The following is a 22,195-nucleotide window of genomic DNA, read 5'->3' on the forward strand; positions in this document are numbered from 1 at the left end:
GAGTTTGGATGCCACGTGTTCAAGCACCAAGTCAGGAATCTGGCTGGCTGCTTCCAGAAACAGGCTGCTCTGACTTTTAGAAGTCAAACTTTTTTTTAACTAGTTCTGGCCAGAAACTTGATTTTTATTTTAAGCTCACCCCTGCTAGATCCTTTAACTCTGGGTATTCAAACTGGGTAAGAAGTCTCACAACGCCAGGTTGAAGTCCAACAGGTTTATTTGATAGTAAACGCCACAAGCTTTTGGCACACGCTCTTCCTTCGTCAGGTGAGTGGAGAGAGTACTCAGAGAGGGAGCGATCTCCCTCTCTGTCTTCACTTCATGTGTTTTCAGTCAGGTCACAATGCTGCTCCTTTTAATTTTCCAGCTTCTTAATTTCTGCTCCAGCTTTAGACGTTTTGGGTTTTTCCAAGAGCTGCTACCTTGTAGCTTGTTGGAAACCATTCAGTAGGCCTTAATGAAGTCTTTGTAGTCTTATACAGTTTAGGTGTATGTATTTATTAACTACAGTATCTATGTACATTTTTACAACAGCGGTTGTCTGTATGCTTGCTTGTGCATATGGCTCTGTACAACACCTTGACACCTAATTGTTCATCACAGAACATAGAACACTACTGCACAAACAGGCCCTTCAGCCCACAAGTTGCACTGACCGCATCCATACCTACCAAGCCATAGAACTATCTGTAACTCCCAATCCCATTAAATCCCATATACTCATTCAGAAGTCTTTTAAAAGACCCCAGCGAGTTCGCCTCTACCACCACCGACGGCAGCCGATTCCACTCACTCACCACCCTCTGAGTGAAAAACTTACCCCGAACATCTCCTCTGTACTTGCTTCCCAGCACCTTAAAACCTGTGTCCTCTTGTAGCGACCATTTCAGCCCTGGGAAGTAGCCTCCGAGAATCCGCCCTATCTATTCCTCTCAACATTGTATAAACCTCTATCAGGTCGCCTCTCAACCTTTGTCTCTCCAGGGAGGAGACCTAGCTCCCTCAACCTATCTTCATAAGGCATGCTTCCCAATCCAGGCAGCATCCTTGTAAATCTCTGCACTTTCTCAGTAGCTTGTGTTCTCTTACATCACTGTGTAGCCAGCACTGTTCTCAGATCCATGTCCATCCTGTATATAAGAAGTCTCACAACACCAGGTTAAAGTCCAACTGGTTTATTTGGTAGCAAATGCCACTAGCTTTCGGGTCTCTGCCTCGTCGTCAGGTGAGTGGGGAGTTCTGATCACAAACAGGGCATATAAAGGCACACACTCAGTTTACAGAATACTGATTAGTATGCCATACCCTTACACTACACTCACTGCTGCTATAAAAGTGGTTATGTAGTAAATATATTCGTTTTTAGGTTATTATGCTTGTGTTGATAACAAATGGAGAGCAGATCGAGTATAGTTCTTAGCAGTGTGTGGGGGGTCTGTTCCTAAAAATGATCTGTGAAAGAACTATGGAGAATTGTTTTTAATGGAGTAACATTGCCTTCAGGCTGAGTGTGCTGTGTATACAGTTTTCACAACAGTAATCAAAAGATTTTGAGTTGCAGACATCAGTGAAAAATAAATAATAAGATTCTGTCTGATCTTAATTCCTAGTTACAGCATTCAAATTATATGATGTCAGTTTTTAAGCACTAAATTTTCACTTTGCTATGTGATTTACATTGCTCAATTCAAATTATTAGATAACGTCAGCACAACATAGGAGCAGACTGTTTAGAATTAACATGATTGCCTTTTTTGGGGAGAAGAAGCTTTTAGTTGAGACTTTTTTTTATTTCATGTTGCTTTAATTAGCTCAGAAACCTGAGGTGACTGGGAGAGGTTATGGAGTATAAGGAAGCTAAACTGATATACATGGTGAAAATGATGTGGTTATTGTAATGTGGTGATTAACGACTACCTTTGTTGAGTTGTGTCCTATTGTTGCGTTCTGGTTCCTTGCAACTAATTCTGTGTCTCATTAGTGTCCACGAATGCTTAAGTTGACTTTTCTTTGCCTTGTTATTTAAATAGAGTCCTCTTGTGTCTGCAAGTTCCATCTGGTGCTGCTGAGTATCTTCAGTGCTTTGGGCAAACATTCACAGGCGTATGTTCACATTCACAGTATAACTGGTGTAGTCAAATGTTATTACTGATGACCTCATTGTGGTGTGACTTGCTGTCTGGTTGGCTGATGTTAGTGTTTAAAGCTTCAATTGTTTGCAGCGAAAGCTGACATGCTTTAAGGAAGTATGAGCAATACACTGGTTTGTTTTTTGATAGGATAGACGAATTGCTGTTGTTTCAAAAAATTCAGTGAGTATTTTTTAAATGGTTCTTATGTTTTGGGATGGTGTGATGTACTTCCTGGAAACTAGAGCGTAATGCTAATAGATCTATGCCGTGTGAAAGTATATTTAGTATAGGCAGCGCAGCATCTGTACGAACTGCTGAAGTTAAAGTAAATCACATTTTACAAGCAGTGAGCTATGAACATGACCAATAAGAAACAACCTAATTGTTGTTTTTCTTTCTGTTTACAGATCTTTGTCAAATGAACAGCAGCTGATCCAAGCAGTTTAGCAGATGAGCAGATTCCACTGGATAACAGAGAATCTGTCAGGGTATGCTGACATGGCTCATATAAAACTCCAAACACTTGATTAATTTAATGATCTAGAAAAGGATTAAGATACACTGTGGAGCTTGTGGCTACAGGTTCAAAACAATGAGTTCATAGCCATCTTATCAAGGAAGCTTAATCAAAGGCGAGCCTGAATATTTGGCAGAACACTGAACAAATAAGGAATACATGACGCAACATTTGACAAAGTGTCCTGGCAGAAGCTGACATGTTTGTGTTTTTAAAAGATCTCCGAGCTGGTACTGGCTTTGTAATACTTGAAGAATATTGTGCTGACAGCTGAGTTCTGTAATTATGACTCCCTTTTAGCTTACAATTATTGCCAAGTGATGGGAATATCTAGTTACAATGGAAGAAAATAAATTCTGCATCTGGCATTGCGAAAGCTGAATTCCTACTCTGTGAGTCCACAGTACTGTGGCTGGATTCAGGACATAAGCAACTGCTCACACAATGGTGCACGGAGAATTGTGACAAATTACTCCCAAATGGATTGAAGCTTTGTGAGATACTGTTTTAAAACTTGTGCTGTAACAAAAGGAAGTATTGGCTCGGGTATTAGTTTTGGAGTATAGTTTCATTATGGAATTTCGAGAAGCGACCACTGAACATCTGCCCCCTGCTGTGATTTTTAATGGCCACTTGAGGGACTGCCAGAACAACATTAAATTTGTCTTTTGTGATCTGATGTGAGATGATTTTCCCTTTCAGTTAAATGTCAAAATGACAGTTCTGCTATAAAACGCTTACTATCAGAGTCTAAAAGACTTCGGCCAAGATGTCTTGGAGGAAGGGTTATTTCACACCAAACAATAACCTTCAGGGTATGTTTATGCCACGCAGCACAACTTCTATTGCAGCAAGTAAGGGATTGATGAATGAGCCTGGGCAGAATAGCTGCTTTCTGAACAGTGCGTTGCAGGTGAGTAGCTCTTATTGATACATGGTACTGCAAGATGTTTACAGCACAATTACTTGATTAACTGTTTGGTTTTAATTTTAACAAGAATGCATTGATAAACTTGAAAGTTAGGCAAATGAATTATAATATCAATAAGTGTGAGGTATTTTATTTTGCTTGGAAAAATAAGGTACGGGCATATTGAGAAAATAAGAATCTGTGGGGTGGAGATGCAGCGGAGTAGACTGGGAGTACAAAAATGTACAAATAACAGAGTTGCACACAAAGTAATATAGCCATAATATAAGCAAACCAAGTGCTGCAATTTATTTGTAGAGGGGTAGAAATGAAAATTAAAGAAGTTATGCTAAACTTCAACTGATGATCTGGCGAACTGTGTTCATATCCTTTCATGGCAACTGGGTAATTTAAATTCAGTTAATAAATAAATCTGAAATAAAAAGCTAGTATTGATATTTGTGATGATGAAACTACTAGATTGTTTAAAAGCCATCTGGTTCACTGATATTCTTTCGGGAAAAAAATCTGCCACCCATAACCAGTCTGATCAGTCTGACTCTGGAATCTGAGCAATGTTGTTGACTCTTAACTGCTCCCTAAAGTGGTCTAGCAAGCCACTCAATTAAGGACAGGTAGGGATGAGCAATGAGTGTCTGGTGTGTCAGCAATGCCTGCATACCTTGAATGAAGAAATTAAAAAACCTTGACCACACTTTGTGGAATGTGCACAATTCTGGTTGCCACATTGTAAAAAAAGGATATAGAGGCACTTGGGAGTGCAAAAAAGACTTAGAAATAATTTTGCAAGTTTCATCCTTCTATCAGGAAATGACGAACAAGCTGGGCTATTTTCTCTTTGAAAGTGAGAATTGAGGGATGAAAAGACAGGTCATTAAAATTATGAAAGGGTTTGATAGAGTAAACACAGAGCATGAGTCTTCACTTGTGGGGAAGGGTGAAACTAGAAGCCAGTGATATAATGTAGTCGCCAAGAAAGCAAATGGGCCATTTTGAAGATGCCTGTTTCCCTAGAGTGTTGGAAATGCTGAATTTAGAGTCATAGACAGAACCACAGAGTCATAAAGCATAGAAACAGACCCTTCAGCCTACCATGTCGATGCTGACCATCAAATACCAATCTCTACTAATCCAATTTACCAGCATTGGACCAGAGTGCATGTCAGATGCTTCTTGAATGTTGAGAGTACCTGCCTCCACCGCCCCCTCAGGCAGCATATTCCACATTTCCACCACCTGCTGGGTGAAAAAAAATTCCTTGGATCCACCTACTCCTTACCTGAAATCTATGCCCTTTTGGTCTTGGATACCCAACCATGGGAAAAAGATTCTTATGATGTGCCTTATCTATACCTCTCAATTTTGTATACCACTATCAGTTCTTTCCTCAGCCTCCTCTGCTCTCAGGAAAACAAACTGAGTGTATTCTTGCTACCATAGAGAGTGATTAAAGTTAATATTGAAGAAGCATTTAAGTGGAAGCCAGATAATTTTTGGGGAAGGGAATAAAGAGTTATGCTGATGAGAGTTTGATGAAGGATGCTCAAATGTGAATAAACAGTTCCCTGGACTGGTTGGTCCAAAGATGTGCAGGTTAGGTTCACTGGCCATGCTAAATTGACCCTAGTGTCAGGGCAATAGCAGGGTAACTGTGTGGGGTTAAAGGAGTAGAGTCTGGGTGGAATTGTGGTTAGTGCAGACTCGATGGGTTGAATGATCTCCTTCTGCACTGTAAGGATTCAATGATAAATAGTCTGCTCCTGTACGGTATGTTCCATGTTGTTCTTCAATATGATCTGGAGGAGGGGGCTGAGTGTAGGGTGACAAAATTTGCTGATGACACAAAGATGAGTGGAAAGGCAAATTGTGCGGAGGGTGTGGAAAGTCTGCAGAGGGATCTGGATAGGCTGAGCGAGTGGGCGAGGACCTGGCAGATGGAGTACAATGTTAGCAAGTGTGAGGTTATCCACTTTGGCAGAAATAACAGTAGGAGGGATTACTATTTAAAAGGCGAAAAGCTGCAGCATGCTACGGTGCAGAGGGACCTGGGGGTCCTTGTGCATGAGTTGCAAAAACCCAGTCTGCAGGAGCAGCAGGTGATCAAGAAGACGAATGGGATGCTGGCCTTTATAGCGAGGGGGATAGAATATAAAAGCAGGGAGGTCTTGCCGCAACTGTACAGGGTACTGGTGAGGCTGCAGCTGGAGTACTGTGTGCAGTTTTGGTCGCTGCACTTGTGCAAGGATATTTTGGCCTTGGGGGGGCGCGAGGGGGGGTGCAGAGGAGGTTTCACTAGGCTGGTACCGCAGATGAGGGGGTTGGACTATGAAGAGAGACTAAATATACTGGGTCTGTACTCGTTGGAGTTTAGAAGGATGAGGGGGGGAATCTTATAGAGATGTATAAGATAATGAAAGGGATGGATAGGGTAGAGGTAGAGAGATTCTTCCTGCTTAGAAAGGATAGCAGGATTAGAGGGCACAGCCTCAAGATGAGGGGGGGCAGTTTAGAACGGAGTTGAGGAGGAACTTCTTTCCTCAAAGGGTGATGAATCTCTGGAATTCTCTGCCTGTTGAAGTGGTGGATGCTACCTCGCTAAATATATTTAAGTCGCGGGTAGATAGGTTTTTGGCAGACAAGGGAATTAAGGGTTATGGGGAGAGAGCGGGAAAGTGGAACTGATCCACTTCAGATCAACCATGATCTTATTGAATGGTGGGGCAGGCTCGAAGGGCTAGGTGGTCTGCTCCTGCTCCTATTTCTTATGTTCTTAATACTCCAAGAGAATGATTATTTCATCACTGATGTAACTGTCTGCAACTTCAAAAAACTCAAAGGCAGCTTCCTCCTATGAGCCTATTGTTTTAATTTTTTGTCTCATTGTCTTGCTATTCTAATAAATTTTGTTTAACTTCGATGTATGCTTGATTAATTGAAGATTTAATAAACTTGAATTTTTGCTTAACTGCCTGGCCGAGATTCTAAAAGATGGAAAAGCTCGCCATTTTTATGTTTATTTGTAATTACCAACGAAATGTGTATCATTATAACAGTAAACTATTCTAGATTTAAGATTGGTGTGAATCCTACTACCAGTTGAAATTAATTTACTTGGCCTCAGACCCTCTTGAAAGGGGAGTTGAGGGAAATGGGAGACTGGAACTCACTGCTTTAAAGAGTGGTTGAGTCAGTAACTCATAACATTTAAGAAGTGTTAAGATATTCACTTGCGCTGCCGTAATCTCCAGGTCTATAGATTGAGTGCTGGAAAATGGGGTTAGTGTGGTCAGATCTTTGTTGACTGGTGTGGACGTGATAGGCTGAATTGCTGCCTCCTGTGCTGTAAGCATCTATGAGCCTGTGCATCCTTGGCAGATAGAGGGCAGACTAACTGTTCCAGGGTATTCTCAGTGCTCTTGTGTTACTGATGAGCATCCAGTTTTCTTGTCTGCAGTTATGGAAACCTGTTTACTGTTTGCTCACAGCCCCATTGAGATGGAGAGCTCCTCTGAGTAGCTGTAGGTGTCACGGAGTTGTGTTTGTATGCAGATGAAACATTGACACAGCTAAAGTCCCAAGCTGTGCACTCAACTCTTTAACCCTGAAATCTACAAAGGCTGAAATGAAGCTTTTTATTCTTGTTTGCAATTTTGCCATTTTGCTAACATAACATGCAAGGTGAAATACTGGACCATTTCATATGTTCCGTTTGGGATAGTTCTGCCATGGATCACTGCCAACTTCTCATCATCCTGACGCCAGTGGTTCAGCTATTAGATAATCTAGCTGGAGAATAAAGGGCACGTTAACATTGTCTTCAGGATTATTTATATTGAGGTATTGCTGCAGTAGAGACAGCGAGTTTTGGTGTATATTTGTCGGGTAATAATCCTGGAGGACGTATCAGTTTCTTTGGGGTCTAGAGAAGATAGTGAAGTAATGAATTAGGGACAATAATTTGTCATGAAAAATTGTAATATTTGACGATTGTGAAAGCATCAAAGCAGCCAAAGCTGGAGCTGTTGAGAGCTGAAATGTGGAAAATAAAGGAAAAAGAAACTTGTTTAAAAGCCTAAGTTACATTTACTGGAATAATAGTCAGGCAAAAGTATATTACGATTAGCAACTTGAAAATCCTGGCTTTAGTTCACTAAAGCGAAGAAGGTTATGGGGACTTGAAATTGAAGAGTTAAATTGCGAATGGTGAGTCATCAGTAAAAGGCCAGAAGCTTAATGTTGTTGTTGTTGGAGGTTGGTGAATTTTTTTCATTTGACTCTGGGAAGCAATACTATAAGCAGTTGTTGAAGTTGGTTCAGTTTGACCAACATTTGGAGGAGGAGAAGAAGAATATTGAAGAGGAAGTGAGATCTTGTGGATAAGAGCTCTCGAGTGAAGTGAACAATGGTGCAGCAATATTAGCAAAAATGGCCTCCTGTGCTTTGGTTTCCATGTGAATTATTGTTTTTGGCCATGTTTCAAGTGACAGGTGTCATTTTTTTCTCTGTTTAGCATCTTGGCACTGTCGCTTTAAAGATGCGATATAAGTGCACATTCAAGGTTAATATTTACATTATGTAATTCTAGTTGTGTGATTGATAGAGGACTATGGATTAGATGGTATACCTGGGCATCTGCAATCCTGGTCTTACGGGGCAGTGGTGAACTGGTTTGAAAGGCATTGCCGGTGATGTCTTGGCAAATTTCTGCAGTACATTCTGCAACCCATACCTCTGGTGAATGTTTCAGCTGGTTGCTCAAGTACCGATCAGGCAATCTGTTCTGACCTGGATGCTGTTGAGCTTTTGGAGTGAGGTTGCAGCTACATACATCCAGGCAAGTGGCGAATTCCACCACTTCCTCACTTATGCCAAATAGCTTGTAGAGAGAGAGGCTCAGGGAACCTGGAATGAGTCACTAGCAAAATATCCGGTATCTTACCTGCTCTAGCCAAGGCATTTGAGTACTTATCTGAAACACTCAACTCTTTGTGTTCTAAAATTACTAAAAAATGATCTATAAAACAGCTATGTATTTTTAATTGCAAAAAACTACCATGTATTTTTAATTGCAAAGGTAGATTTTTCAAAATGTATTTTAAAGGCTAATGTTGTTTAGATATAAAAAATGAAAAAATTTCATAATTGCTAGATCTGTTAAAATGCTATAATATTTCTGGTGGTCTGTCTGAATTGTTTTAGTAACGAAATCCTAGACTTCAGGCGTACAAATCTGTCCAAATGACTGGTGAATGGTATCAAACAACACATCCCCCTGGCTGTTCACAACAGGGAGAGTATTGACTGTACTCAATCCGCCCTTGCTTGCAAAACTCAGAACATAAGGTGGAATTTTCCTGTCCCACCCACCGCAGGAATCATAGTTAGAGAGACAGAAAATTTGACGGACCAGCAAAAGGCGAGCAGGATTGGAAAATTCTGCTCACAGTCTTCAACATTAGATATGATTTTGTGATTGTGTAGCACTTAACTGAACAACTGTAGAATGCTGGGTATTATGCTAATTTAGAATTTTCAGTCAGGCTTACAAGACTCTCACTTAGTTGCTAAAAGCTACATATATTCATACTCAGGACCCAATCTTCTGCAAACAGAAGTCCCCAAAGGATCTAATCTGTTTCAACAAGGTCATCTTTTGATCTTCTAAACTCCAATGGCTCCAGGCCCAACCTTTACAATACTTCCTCATAGGATAACTCCCCTCATTCCAGGAATGAGTCGAGTGAACCTTCTCTGCAATGCTTTTAATGCAGTTATGCCTGTTCTTAAATATGAACCCCAAAACTGTAAACTGTACTCTCGGTGTTGTAGGGGTCTAAAGCACTTGGAAGGCCTTTTTGGCCCATTGTGTCGGTGCCAGTTAAAAGCAAGCATCTAACTATTCTAATCCCATTTTCCAGTACTTGGCCTGTAGCCTTGTAGGCCTTGCATCACAAGTTAACATCTAACTGTTTTTTTTAAATGTTATGAGGGTCTCTGTCCCCACCCTCTATCAGGCAATGAGTTCCAGATTCCCAACACCATCTGGGTGAAAAGATTTTTCCTCAAATCTTCTCGAAACTGCCTGTCCCTTAACATAAATCTATGCCCCCTTATTGATCTCTACGACAAGAGGAAAAGTTTGTTCCTGTCTACACAATGTCCCTCCTAATTTTATTCATCTCAATCATGTACCCTCTCAGTCGTTTTTGTTCCAAGGAAAATAACCCTAGTCTATTTGAGCTGTAACGAAGGGTTATCCCAACTTGAAATGTCAGCATTGTTCTCTCTTCACAGATGCTTTCAGACATGCTGAGATTTTCCAACATTTTCTATTTTTGCCCTAGTCTATCCAATCTCTCTTCATAGATAAAACTCTCCAGCTCAGCCAGCAGCCTGGTAAATTTCCTCTGCATCCTTTCTAGTGCTATCACATCCCCCCAATAATGTGGATTATCCCTCCTATAAGGGACATTGGCACCAGTATTGGGGAAGAGGGGACTTGTTCCAATAGGACAGTCTTCATCTGAATTGTGCTGGGGCTAGAGTCCTGGCGAATCGTGTAACTAGGGCTCTAGATAGGCCTTTAAACTAAATAGTGGTGGGGGAAGAGTTCAGTTGTATGGAAAATTAGAAAATCAAAGTTTAAAAAAAAGGATAGAAGTGCAGTTTAATGGAGCTGAGGGCTCAGGAGAGGTGAGTAAAGTTTCCAGACCACACAATAGAACAGAGAGTATAGAAAGTGGCGGGAATCTAACCTCAGGCAGAGCAAAAATGGTGACAAGTACGAGAAGGGAGGTGGACAATGAAGAACTGACAGTGTTGTATCTAAATGCACGCAGTGTACAGAACAAGGTAAATGAGTTTGCGCACATTGAAATTGGCCGGTTCAATGTTGTGGGCATCACAGAGACATGGCTGCAAGGGGATCAGGGCTGGGATCTAAATATCCAAGGATATGTGTGTCCTATCGAACTACAGGCAGATGAGCAAAGGGGACATGGTTGCATTGTTAGTAAGGAATGAAGTTAAATCGATAGCAAGAAGTGACATAGGATCAGAAGGCATAGAATGTCTGTGGGTGGAGTTGAGGAATCACAAAGGTGAAGACCCTGAAGGGAGTTATGTATGGTCCCCAGCAGTAGTCAGGATATGGGGCAGAAAATAAATCAGGAGATAGGAAAGGCATATAAAAAAGGCAATCTTACAATAATCATGGGGGACTTTAATATGCAGGTTGACTGGGAAAATCGTATAGGTAGTGGATCTCAAGAAAAGGAATTTGTGGAATGTCAGTTTTTTTTGGAGCAGCTTGTGGGAGAGCCTACTAGGGAATAGGCAATTCTGGATTTGGTGATGTGTAATGAGGTAGACTTGACTAGGGAACTTAAGGTGAAGGAATCCTTAGAGAACAGTGACCACAATATGATAGAATTTGCCCTGCAATTTGAGAGGAAGAAGCTGGAATCAGATGTAACGGTATTATAATTAAATAAAGGTAACTACAAAGACATCGGGGAGAAGCTGGCCAGAGTTAATTGGAAAGGGAGCCTAACAGGAAAGATCGTGGAACAGCAATGACAGGAGTTATTCAGGAGGCACAACAGAAATTCATCCCATGGAGGAAGAAACATGCTAAAGGGAAGACGAGGCATCCATGGGCTGACAAGGGAAGACAAGGACAGCATAAAAGCAAAAGATAAAAGCATAGAAAGTGGCAAAGATTAGTGGGAAGTCTTTAAAAGCAAGCAGCAGACAACTTAAAAAGCAACAAGCGGGGAGAAAATGAAATATAGGTGTAAGCTAGCTAGTAATGTAAAAGAAGATAGGAAGAGTTTTTTTCAATATATAAAAGGTAAGAGAGAGGCAAAATTAGCCATTGGACTGCTGAAAAATGAGGCTGGAGAAGTAAAAATAGGAAATAAAGAAATGGCAGAGGAACTGAATAGTTAGTTACTTTGCATCAGTTTTCACAGCGGAAGACACCAGCGGGAGCTGTCAGAGCTCCAGGAGAGTCAGGGGGCATAGGTGAGTGTTGTGGCCATCACTAAGGAGAAGGTTCCAAGGAAACTGAAAGGTCTGAAGGTGGATAAATCACCTGGATCGGATGGACTACACCCCAGGCTTCTAAAAGAGATAGTTAAGAAAATTATGGAGGCATTGGTGATGATCTTTCAGCAATTACTGGAGGCAGGGAGGGTACCAGAGGACTGGAAAATAGCTAATGTAACATAGTTGTTTAAGAAGGGAGGGAGACAGCAGACGGGAAATTATAGGCCGGTTAGCCTGACTTCTGTCGTCGGCAAGATTTTAGAGCCCATTATTAAAGATGAGATCACAGAGTACTTGGAAGTGCATGATAAAATAGGACTGAGTCAGCATGACTTTGGTCTCACATGGCCTCCACTTGACAATCTGTTAGAGTTCTTTGAGAAGGTAAGAAGGAAGTTAGATAAAGAAGAACCAGTGGACGTGATGTATCAAGATTTCCAGAAGTCCTTTGACAAGGTGCTGCATAGGAGACTGTTAAATAAGTTAAGTGCCCATAGTGTTAAGCGTAAGATCCTGGCATGGATAGAGGATTGGCTGACTGGCAGAAGGCAGAGAATGGGGATAAACGGGTCTTCTTCAGGATGGCAGCTGGTGACAAGTGGTGTGTCTCAGGGATCGATGCTGGGACCACAGCTTTTCACCATATACATTAACTATTTGGATGAGGAAACTGAAGGTACTGTTGCCAAGTTTGTAGATAATACAAAGATATGTAGAGGGACGAATCGTATTGAGGAAGTAGGGAGGCTGTAGAAAGACTTGGACAGGTTACGAGTGTGGACAAAGAAGTGGCAGATGGAATACAGTATGGAAAAGTGTGAGGTTATGCACTTTAGAAGAAGAAATAGAGGCATAGACTTTTCTGAATGGGAAAATGCTTAGGAAATCAGAAACACACAAAGGGATTTGGGAGTCCTTGTTCAAGATTCTCTTAAGGTTAATGTGCAGGTTCATTTGGCAGTTTGGAAGGCAAATGCAATGTTAACATTCATGTCGAGAGGGCTAGAATACAAGAGGAGGGATGTGCTTCTGAGGCTGTATAAGGTTCTGGTCAGAACCCATTTGGAGTAATGTGAGCAAGGAAGGATGTGCTGGCCTTGGAAAGGGTCCAGAGGAGGTTCACCAGAATGATCCCCGGAATGAAGAGCTTGTTCAATGAGGAATGTTTGAGGACTCTAGATCTGTACTTGTTGGAGTTTCAAAGGATGAGGGGGGATCTTATTGAAACCTACAGGATACTGCGAGGCCTGGATAGAATGGATGTAGAGAGGATGTTTCCACTAGTAGGAAAAACTAGAACCAGAGGGCACAACCTCAAGCTAAAGGGAGGAATTTCTTCAACCAGAACATGATGAATCTGTGGAACTCTTTGCTGCAGAAGTCTGTGGAGGCCAGGTTATTGAGTGTCTTTAAGACAGAGATTGATAAGTTCTTGATTAAATAAGGGGATCAGGGGTTATGGGGAAAAGGCAGGAGAATGAGGATGAGAAAATATCAGTCATGATTGAGACTGCTCCACCATTCAATGGGCCGAGTGGCCTAATTCTGCTCCTGTATCTTATAGATTCCAGAACTGCACACAGTACTGTGGGTGTGGTCTAATGAGTGTTTTATACAGCTCCATTATACCTCCTTGCTCTTGTATTCTGTGCCTTGGCTAATAAAGGCAAATATACCTCATGCCTTCTTAACCACTTTATCCACCTGTTCTGCTACCTTAAGGGACCAGTATACATACCCATCAAGGTCTCTCTGATCCTTGGTACATCCCAGGGTCCTGCCAGTCATCGTGTTTTGTCTTGCCCTGGTACACCATGTCACACTTTTTCGGATTGAATTGTATTTGCCACTGATCTGCTCATCTGACCAGCCCATCTATATAATCAAAGACTATCCTTGTCACTATTACCACCTCAACAATTTTCTTAGGATCTGCAGACTTGCTGATCAACCCTCCTACATTAAATTCTAAATCATTTATGTAAAACCACAAACAGCAGGGACCTAACGCTGATTGCTGTGAGACCTCACTAGACACAGTCTTTCAGTCAGAAAAACACCCTTCAACGATCACCCTTTGCTTCCTGCCACTCAGCCAATTCAGGATCCTATTTGCCAAATTTCCATGCATCTTTGGTGAAGTCTCACCTCTTTGTGCTCTTTATTGAAGTATCCCCTCTCTCCCTCCGCGCTCTTTACTGAGGTCTCATATCTCTTTTTGAGCTCTTCATTGAAGTCTCACCTCTCTTTCTTTGTGCTCTTTGTTGAAGTCTCACCTCTTGTAATAAACAATATTCCATTTGCCTTCCTAATCTTTTGCTGTAGCTGCATAATTAACTTGTAATTCACGTATCAGGACGCCCAGATTGTTTTGTAAACTCAGGTTCTGCAATCTGTCTCAATTTAAATAGTGTGCTTTTTTTTTCATTCTTCCTTCCGAAGTGGACAAGTTCACTAATCATATCCTTGTTCATGAGTAAGAACTAGCATGTAGGTGCAACAATCAATTAGGAGAGCACATGGTATGCTGAACTTCATTACAAGGGGATTTGAGTACATAAGTTAAGATGGCTTGTATAGAACCTTGGTGAGATTACGCTCAGGGTGTTGTGTGCAGTTTTGGTCTCCTTAGCCAGAAAGGATATACTTACCATGGAGGGAGTGCAACAAAAGTTCACCACACTAATCCATGGGATGTTGGGAATGTTTTATGAGGAGAGATAGAGGAAATTGGGCCTGTAGCTTTTCAGATTTCAAGGAATGAAAAGTGATTTATTTGAAACTTACATCCTGTCACGCCTTGCAAGAATTTTGTATGGTCTACTCTTCCTAAGTTCGCATTTTTGCATATTATATTTCAACTGCCATATTTTGACCACTCATTTAACTGATCCCTAATGCTTTTGCAGACTCTTTACATCCTCTTCCGAACTTATTTTCCTCCCTATTTTTGTACCATCAGCAAAGTTTGACGCCTTGAGGCACTCCCTTCTTCACTGAGATTAAGTTTGGATGTTAGATCCTGTTCCTATGGGAGGATAAGAAAGTATTCCTTTCCCATTGTGTTTCTATTTAAATTGTTGGTAGACATCAAGAAATCAGAAAATGTGGTTCACTTGAAAGTGAATTCCTTTCTCATACTTGACTTCTCTTTTTAATTACAGGTATCAAGCAGTTTGTATTTTCTGTAAAATTGAATAGTGAAAGTGTTATTGATTAAATTATGGAAGAATTTAAATAACTTGTTTCCATAAACACTTCTCCAAAGGTTCTTTGGCACCTTGATATTTTTCGAAGAAGTTTCAGGCAGTTGACCACTCACAAATGTATGGGAGATTCCTGCATCTTTTGTGCTCTCAAGGTAAGAACATTTTATTATGCTTGCTTTATTGTAATCTAAACTTCATTTTGTTAAGAATTTAAAATTCCTCATTCTTTCTATTTTGTTTAGCTGTACATCATGATTTAGAAAATAATGGCGTAGAATTTTAATGATGCCATTATGGTCACATTTGGTGACCATATTGCTGAACAGGTTTTAACAGGTCCTTAGAATCATTTGAGGGGAAGACTTGCATATAAGATTTTGCAGTAATTGTTTGCCAGTTAACTGAAGAGTTTGTAATAACAGTTTGGAACTTAGTGTTATCTATCAGTTTGTTGCCTTGAAGTTGAAGGTATTTAGCATAACTTAGTGATGACCATGAGTAAATCTGGTTGAGTTTAGCTATCAATATTTGAGACGATGAGTGGAACTCTGAGACAAGCAATCATAAAATCTCTATAGTGCAGAAGGTGAGCATTTGGCCCATTAAGCCTGCACTGATAACTATCCCAACCAGGCCCTATCCCTGTAATCCCATATATTTCCCCTGCTAATCCCCCTGACACTAATGGACAATTTGGCATGGCCAATCAACCTAACCCACATATCTTTAGACTTGAGTCTTTGCCCACATTTCTGATGTTGCTGAAATATTTTTAAAACTTGAAATTGAAATTTCTTCCCATCAACAAAAGGATGTATCTTCCAAATCTAATTTTAAAAGTACATGTGCAGTTGGAAAGTTGGATGGGAGAACTGGATTACTGTCTTAACCAATAAATGTTTGCTGCTTATTTCATCATTTATTCCTGTAATTAACATGAGTCTTAATATCACCAGCAAAACCTTCTGGAATTAATTTCCAACCTGCGCATATCAACTGACTCTCGAACTCACAAAACAGTTCCATAACAAAAAGAAAATATTTGCTGCAATGAAAAGTGCAACCACTTTAAATGCTGATTTGTTTTACTTTGCTAACCAATCAAATGGAATTATTATCATGCCCACACATGTCCACCCTGGTTGCTGGCATGTTTTGTTTGTATATAAAAAGTTTAGATTGCCATACTGTTCCATCAGTTGGTTGCTAATCGAATTTAGTTATGGGGCAGATCATTGCCATTGATATTGCTTGCACCTCAGTAAACTGCTTTTGACAATTTTTCAAGATCTTGGACTTCCTTAACTAAATCTCCCTGTAGAGTGCATTGAAAAGTAAACCTCAACCCTGGAGCAATTGTATTTGTAAAGGAATTCTTGGGTGATGAACCAGCCATACACATGGACAAAGTGACTGAGATCTGTACTATTAAACTAGTCAGGCATCAAAGTAATGCTTCAGTAATCTTGGAGAAACTTGAAATAAGCACTCTGAGACCAGTCAAGCTTCGTTGCCCATTAGGGGATTAATTCTTTTATAAAAAAAAAGTAATTAAGTAGAATTGGAGATTGGAACGAATTTGCCTGTTGAATTTTGTTGCATCTGATCAAAGCTTAAGCTTATAATATCCTGAAGTAATTACACTTCAGTAATGCAGTGAAGGCCAAAGAAGTCTTTAGAGGACTGTGCAATTACATGTAAACACTGCAGATTTTATTTAAGGGTTATTGCAGAGAGTTAGTAACTTACACATGATAGCTATAAGAAGGAAAGTTTAAATACACAAAGCAGGCATTGCACACTTACTTGAATTTTCTCTGTAAACCACTCTGCACTTTTATTTATGTGTTTAAAAATCTCATTCAATTTCTTCAACCAACTCCTTGGGTCCCTTTGTAATTCTTCACTTGGACCCTATATATCTCCTTCGAAAATTCCTTGAGACTTTTTTCTGTATCCAAGCAATATACTAGTAGCTTGAGATAATAGGTTATAGCTCAAAGTACAGCAACCATTTCTCTAATTTTCAACAATAAGAATGTTTTGTAGTCACGTGTAATAAACCTTTTTTCATTGCCCATTGCATTTGGATCCAACAAAAACATATTTGAATAGTTTTGTAACAAGAGAGAAGAAATGGTAGACGATCAGAGGGAATTTGATGTCTGTAAGTACAGATCACTAAAAGATAATGTACAAAATGGGAAAGGCGAAGCGAGTGTTGGTGTATATCTCAGAGGGTGGAACCACCAAAAGGAGAGAGTTATGCATCAGTTGTATTGAGCTGGTCAGGCCTCAACTGGAGTATTGCTTTCAGTTCTGTGTACCATAGGCCAAGAAGGGCACTTTGGCCCTGAAGGAGATAGAGTGAAAGTTTATTAGAATTCTACAAGGACTTCAAAGGATAAACTGTAAGCACAGGTTGCATAAACATGTCTTTCATTCCCTTAAGACTAAATGATTGAAGGACAATGTAATTGGGATTGATAAAGGAGTTAGATGTGGAGATCATATCTCTTCTGGACTCTCAGCAAGCCCAGAACAGATTAACAAAATTGTTACGACTCAGAAGGAGGCCATTCAGCCCACTGTCTGCGTTGGCTTACCAGTGAGCATTTTGACGAAGTGCTATTCATTCCCCTGCCTTTTCCCCATCCCTCTGCACATTGTTTCTGTTGAATTAATCATCTAATTCCCTCTTGAATTCCTTGATTGAACTTTCACCAGACTTCAAGGCAGTGCATTTGAGACCCGAATCATTCATCGCGTGAAAAAGATTTTTCTTTCACCACATTTTGCTTCTTTTGCAAATCACCTTAAATCTGTGCTCTCTAGTTCTTGATCCTTTTATGAGGTGGGGACAGTTTTGCCCTATCTACTCTGTCTAATCAGCTCTCTCTTCTAAACTTCTCCATTAAATCTCTTCTTAACCTTCTTCTCTCAAGGAGCATAGTCCCAACTTCTCCAATCTAATCGTATAAGTGAAATTTCTCATCCTTGGAACCATTTTTGTAACCCTTCACTTGTACTCTCTCCATGTGTTTACATTCTTCCTGTAGTGTACCCAGTGTTTCAGCTGAGATGAGTTCAGCATTAACTCTGTGTATTCTATGCTCCTCTTAATGAAACCCAGGATGCCTAATGCTTTATTAACTGCTCTCTCTACCTGTCCTGCCATCTTTAATAGTCTGTGCACATGTACAACCAGCTTCCTCTGCTCCTGTAGAATCATAGAATCCCTACAGTGCAGAAGGAGGCCATGTGGGCCATCGAGTCTGCACCGACAATAATCCCACCTAAGCCCTATCTCCATAACCCCATGCATTTACCTAGTTTGTCCCCCTGATACTAAGGGGCAATTTAGCATGGCCAATCCACCTAACCCGCACATCTTTGGACTGTGGGAGGAAACCGGAAGAAACGCCCACATACCTGGGGAGAATGTGCAAACTCCACACAAACAGTGACTGAAGCCAGGAATCAAATCCTGGTCCCTGACACTGTGGTGATGTGGATATGCTGGCATTGGACTCGGGTAAACACAGTAAGAAGTCTCACAACACCAGGTTAAAGGCCAACCAGTTTATTTGATAGTAAACTATCAAATAAACTGGTTGGACTTTAACCTGGTATTGTGAGACTTCTTACCCTGGTACTGTGAGGCAGCAGTGCTAACCACTGTGTCGCCTCCCTGCTGTACTCTATAAGAATTTTACCCCTTAAAGGAGCAAAGACTTAATGTTGTACCTTTGAGAAGTAAAATCAAGAACTGCTTTTACAAATATGGAATTCTGTCCTCCCCAAAAGTTATGAATTTTTGTTCCATTAAACTTATCAAGACAGGTATCATCAGATTTTTATTAGATATAGGTCTCAAGGGCTATATATCAAAGGACAGAAATGAGGTTGAGATATAGGAATGCCATGATCCAACTTAATATAGGAACCAGCTGCAGAGGCTTTTCCTATATTCCAGCGATGACCTGCAGGAAAGACTAGTTGACTTAGTTGAGTGAAAATATGTTTTCTTAATTAACAAATGGGTGGCTAGAGAAAACTTCTTCAATCAGAATCTTAATACCCTGTGTGAAATAAAACACTCTCTAAAAGCATTGGTGGGGCGAGTGGGAAGAGATGAGTCTTTTTTTAACTGCCTATGCTACATGAGAATTTAGAATGTATCTGCAAGAATAAAGAAGTCTTCTTTTTAATTATAAAAGGTTTGCCATCAATGATTAATGTTTGAGATGCTCCTTTTTATATTTTTCCATATTGCTGCCATTAGAGTTTGTCAGCAGGAATGACTCAAGCACTTGTGTGTTATAAATGGTTTCTCATTAATGATTGATGGTACAGATTGGGTTATATAGCAATTAAGATGTGAAGTTTCAATTTTAAATTTGAAAGGTGACAGGAATAAGCAAGCTGCCCTGAGGTATGGTGACCTTGGTTGGTATTGACTTGTGTGGTGTTGTGCTCCAGTTAATCCTAGATCACTAATTATTGATGGTTCTTATAATTAGTTTATATACAAGTGCTTTCTTTTCCAAATGTGTATGAACTGCAGTGTTGTCAGCCCTTCAGATGATGAAATTATTTTGCAGCTGATCATCTGAAATTATTAATCAGAGTATTGATTCTGTAAAGAGTCCAAAGTTAAGAACCTCCAATCTTAATCATTTGTCTGTGGCCAGATTCAAGCACAGCCATTCCCCAGTTAGAATGCTGCTTGGCTAAGCAGTCTTGCCTCACTCAGGCCCTTGCCATTGATTAACATGGAGAACATTTACATTCAATTGCAGAAGGAATTGCATCTGATCCTGATTCCATCCTCATCTGACATCAATACTTTGAAGTAGGAACCAATGAATGGGAACTCTGGCTATTTGAGTTGTTTTTATTTGTGCCTCTAACCCAGGAATATTGAAGTCAAACAGAACAAGAAATAACCTCCACCTGTACCATGCTTTTCTCATCCTCGAATGCTCCTTTGTGCTTTACAGCCAATTAAGTACTAAAGAAGTTAAATTGCTGTTTAAAATAGCCCGGGAGGGTTGCTTGTCAGCACATAGGGCATGGACAGAGTGGGTAGTGAGCAGCTGTTCCCCTTAGTTGAAGGGTCAGTCATGAGGGGACATAGCCTCAAGGTGCGAGGTAGGAGGTTTAGGGGGAATGTGAGGAAAAACATTTTACCCAGTGGGTGATAATGGTCTGGAATGTGCTGCCTGGGAGGGTGGTGGAGAAGAGTTGCCTCGTATCGTTTAAAAAATAACTTGATGAGAACTTGGCACATCATAACATTCAATGCTATGGGCCAAGTGCTGGTAAATGGGATTTGGTGGGAGGTCCGGTGTTTCTCACATGTCAGTGCAGACTCAATGGACAGAAGGGTCTCCTCTGAATCTATGACCTATGAAAATCATGTAACCAACATGTTTGAAGTTGAAGATTAGCCACATGATACATGGAGCAGAGAGCCATTTCTGCTCTTGGTTTCTGATAGAGTCAGTACCAATGGAAGAGCAGGGTAACATAAGGTAACAAAACCTCAACTGAGCAAATGTCAGGTTTGGAACAGGTTCTTTGGTCACACCTTATTGTTCTATGTATTAGTTCAGTGTGTTTGATAAACAGAGTATATTTCAGTGTTATCTGAGGCAATTCATTGTTTCTTTTTGTGAGTTAATTTTATTATATTGTGGTATTTGCATTGGATTATCTGTAGGTGAATTGAAGAAATTTGAGTGTTTACTGACTTTGACATGATGCAAAGTGGATTGTAGGATTGTGCACATCCCTTCCTGTTTTTTCCAAATAATTTTTATTGCAACAAACAAACTGTTGAGGATTTTCCAAAAAAAGAAACAACTGACGAGAACATTCAGGATGTTTATTTTGCCTTCACTAACTACTCTGGTAGCATAATGGTTATTTTACCAAACAAGTAATCCAAAGACCAAAGTTAATGATCCAAATAGATGAGTTTGAGTCTCATCACTGCAACTAGAAAGTTTGAATTTAGTTAATTCAGAATAAAAAGCTATGACTATGAAACTGCTAAAAACATACAAGACCAAATAAAATAGGACCACGAGTAGACCATTCGGTCTTCAGCAGGATCGTAGCTAATCTGATGGAGGCCTCGACTAAACCTCACAATGTCATCAGTGAGGAGTAAGGAAAATCCTAAAATGCAATCTCTAGAAAGAATAGTGTTTCCCGATTCTCTCTGCACTTTGAGCCCGTGTAGTCATTTTCTCTGACAGCAAACACGGGCTGAAAATTAGGTACTTTATCTATTGGTTTACCTTTATCCACCTTGCTTTTTACAGTCTTAAGGAACTCTTAATTGTTAAATCATAGAACCCCACAGTGCAGAAAGAGGCCCTTCGGCCCATCAAGTCTGCACCGAACACAATCCCACCCAGTCCTTACCCTCATATCCCTAAATATTATACCCACTAATCCCTCTAACCTATGCATCCCTGGACACTAAGGGGCATTCATTTTGATTTCTTTTTCACAATACCATGTTCGACTCTGCCTGATTGTATTATGATTTTCTCAATGGTTTGCTGCTGTTTCTTTACTTCCTTAATAATGATTACAATATTTTTCCAATGCCAAATGATCAGCTAACTAGCCAATAGTTCCCTGCTTTTGGTCGCTCTCCTTTCTTGAATGAGGACATTTGCAGTTTTCTAATCCACTGGAATTTTTTTCAGAATGTAGGGAATTTAGGAAAATTACATTCAATGCATTTTTTATGTTTTTAAGATCTTAGGATGCAAGCATTAGATCCAAGAGATTAACAGAGGGGTCAGCTGGATGCTGTGTTCTCCTCGGTGAACTCTGAGGCAATGCAATGTTATATCCTATAGTTGCATTTTATAGTTTTTAATTTAGGTGGAATCAATCGGAGGTCCAGTTCACAGAACCAGAGATTTGTTACAATGCAGAAAGAGGCCATTCAATTTCTCTGAATGAACAGTTCCTTTAGTGCTACTCTCTTGCCTACTTCTTGTAACCCTGCACACTCTTCCTTTTTCAGATAATAGCTGAGCTCCCTTTGGACTGCTGCAATTGAATATCTTCAAAATTCAGTTGCAACATTTGACATGGTTGTGGACAGATAAGAGCAATTTTGCACTAAGTTTTCCAATAGACTATTCTTAGTGAATCCAGTTGCAAGACCAGTATGTTGGGAACTGACCCCACTAAATGCATTATAAAAGCATCTATAAATGTCCAACCTAGGACTTATGGGCCTAGTTCCCAAATTCTTAATGGCTGGCAGTTGGGTTTGTGATGTTACACAGATACTTTATACTACATTATCATAAATTGAGGATCTAAG

The 22,195-nt window shown here is 40.2% G+C and overlaps 1 protein-coding gene across 7 annotated transcripts in view; it reads left to right on the forward strand.

Moving 5' to 3' along the window:
* usp54a (ubiquitin specific peptidase 54a) overlaps positions 1-22,195 on the forward strand; it is a 146,084-nt gene that overhangs the window by 39,443 nt on the left and 84,446 nt on the right. For 6 of the 7 annotated variants that reach the window (XM_080215844.1, XM_080215845.1, XM_080215846.1 and 3 more), the window contains exons 2-3: positions 2,540-3,562; positions 14,898-14,990. In XM_080215844.1, coding sequence (XP_080071970.1) covers positions 3,419-3,562; positions 14,898-14,990 — 237 coding nt within the window. In that variant the 5' untranslated portion in view covers positions 2,540-3,418. Of the gene's footprint in view, positions 1-2,220; positions 2,313-2,539; positions 3,563-14,897; positions 14,991-22,195 lie in introns of those variants that run through there. The other variant, XM_080215841.1, reaches the window with a different exon arrangement.

Source organism: Carcharhinus amblyrhynchos, chromosome 31 (assembly GCF_965287045.1).
Source record: "Carcharhinus amblyrhynchos chromosome 31, sCarAmb.v2.hapA, whole genome shotgun sequence".
In the NCBI taxonomy this organism is placed as follows: Eukaryota; Metazoa; Chordata; class Chondrichthyes; order Carcharhiniformes; family Carcharhinidae; genus Carcharhinus; species Carcharhinus amblyrhynchos.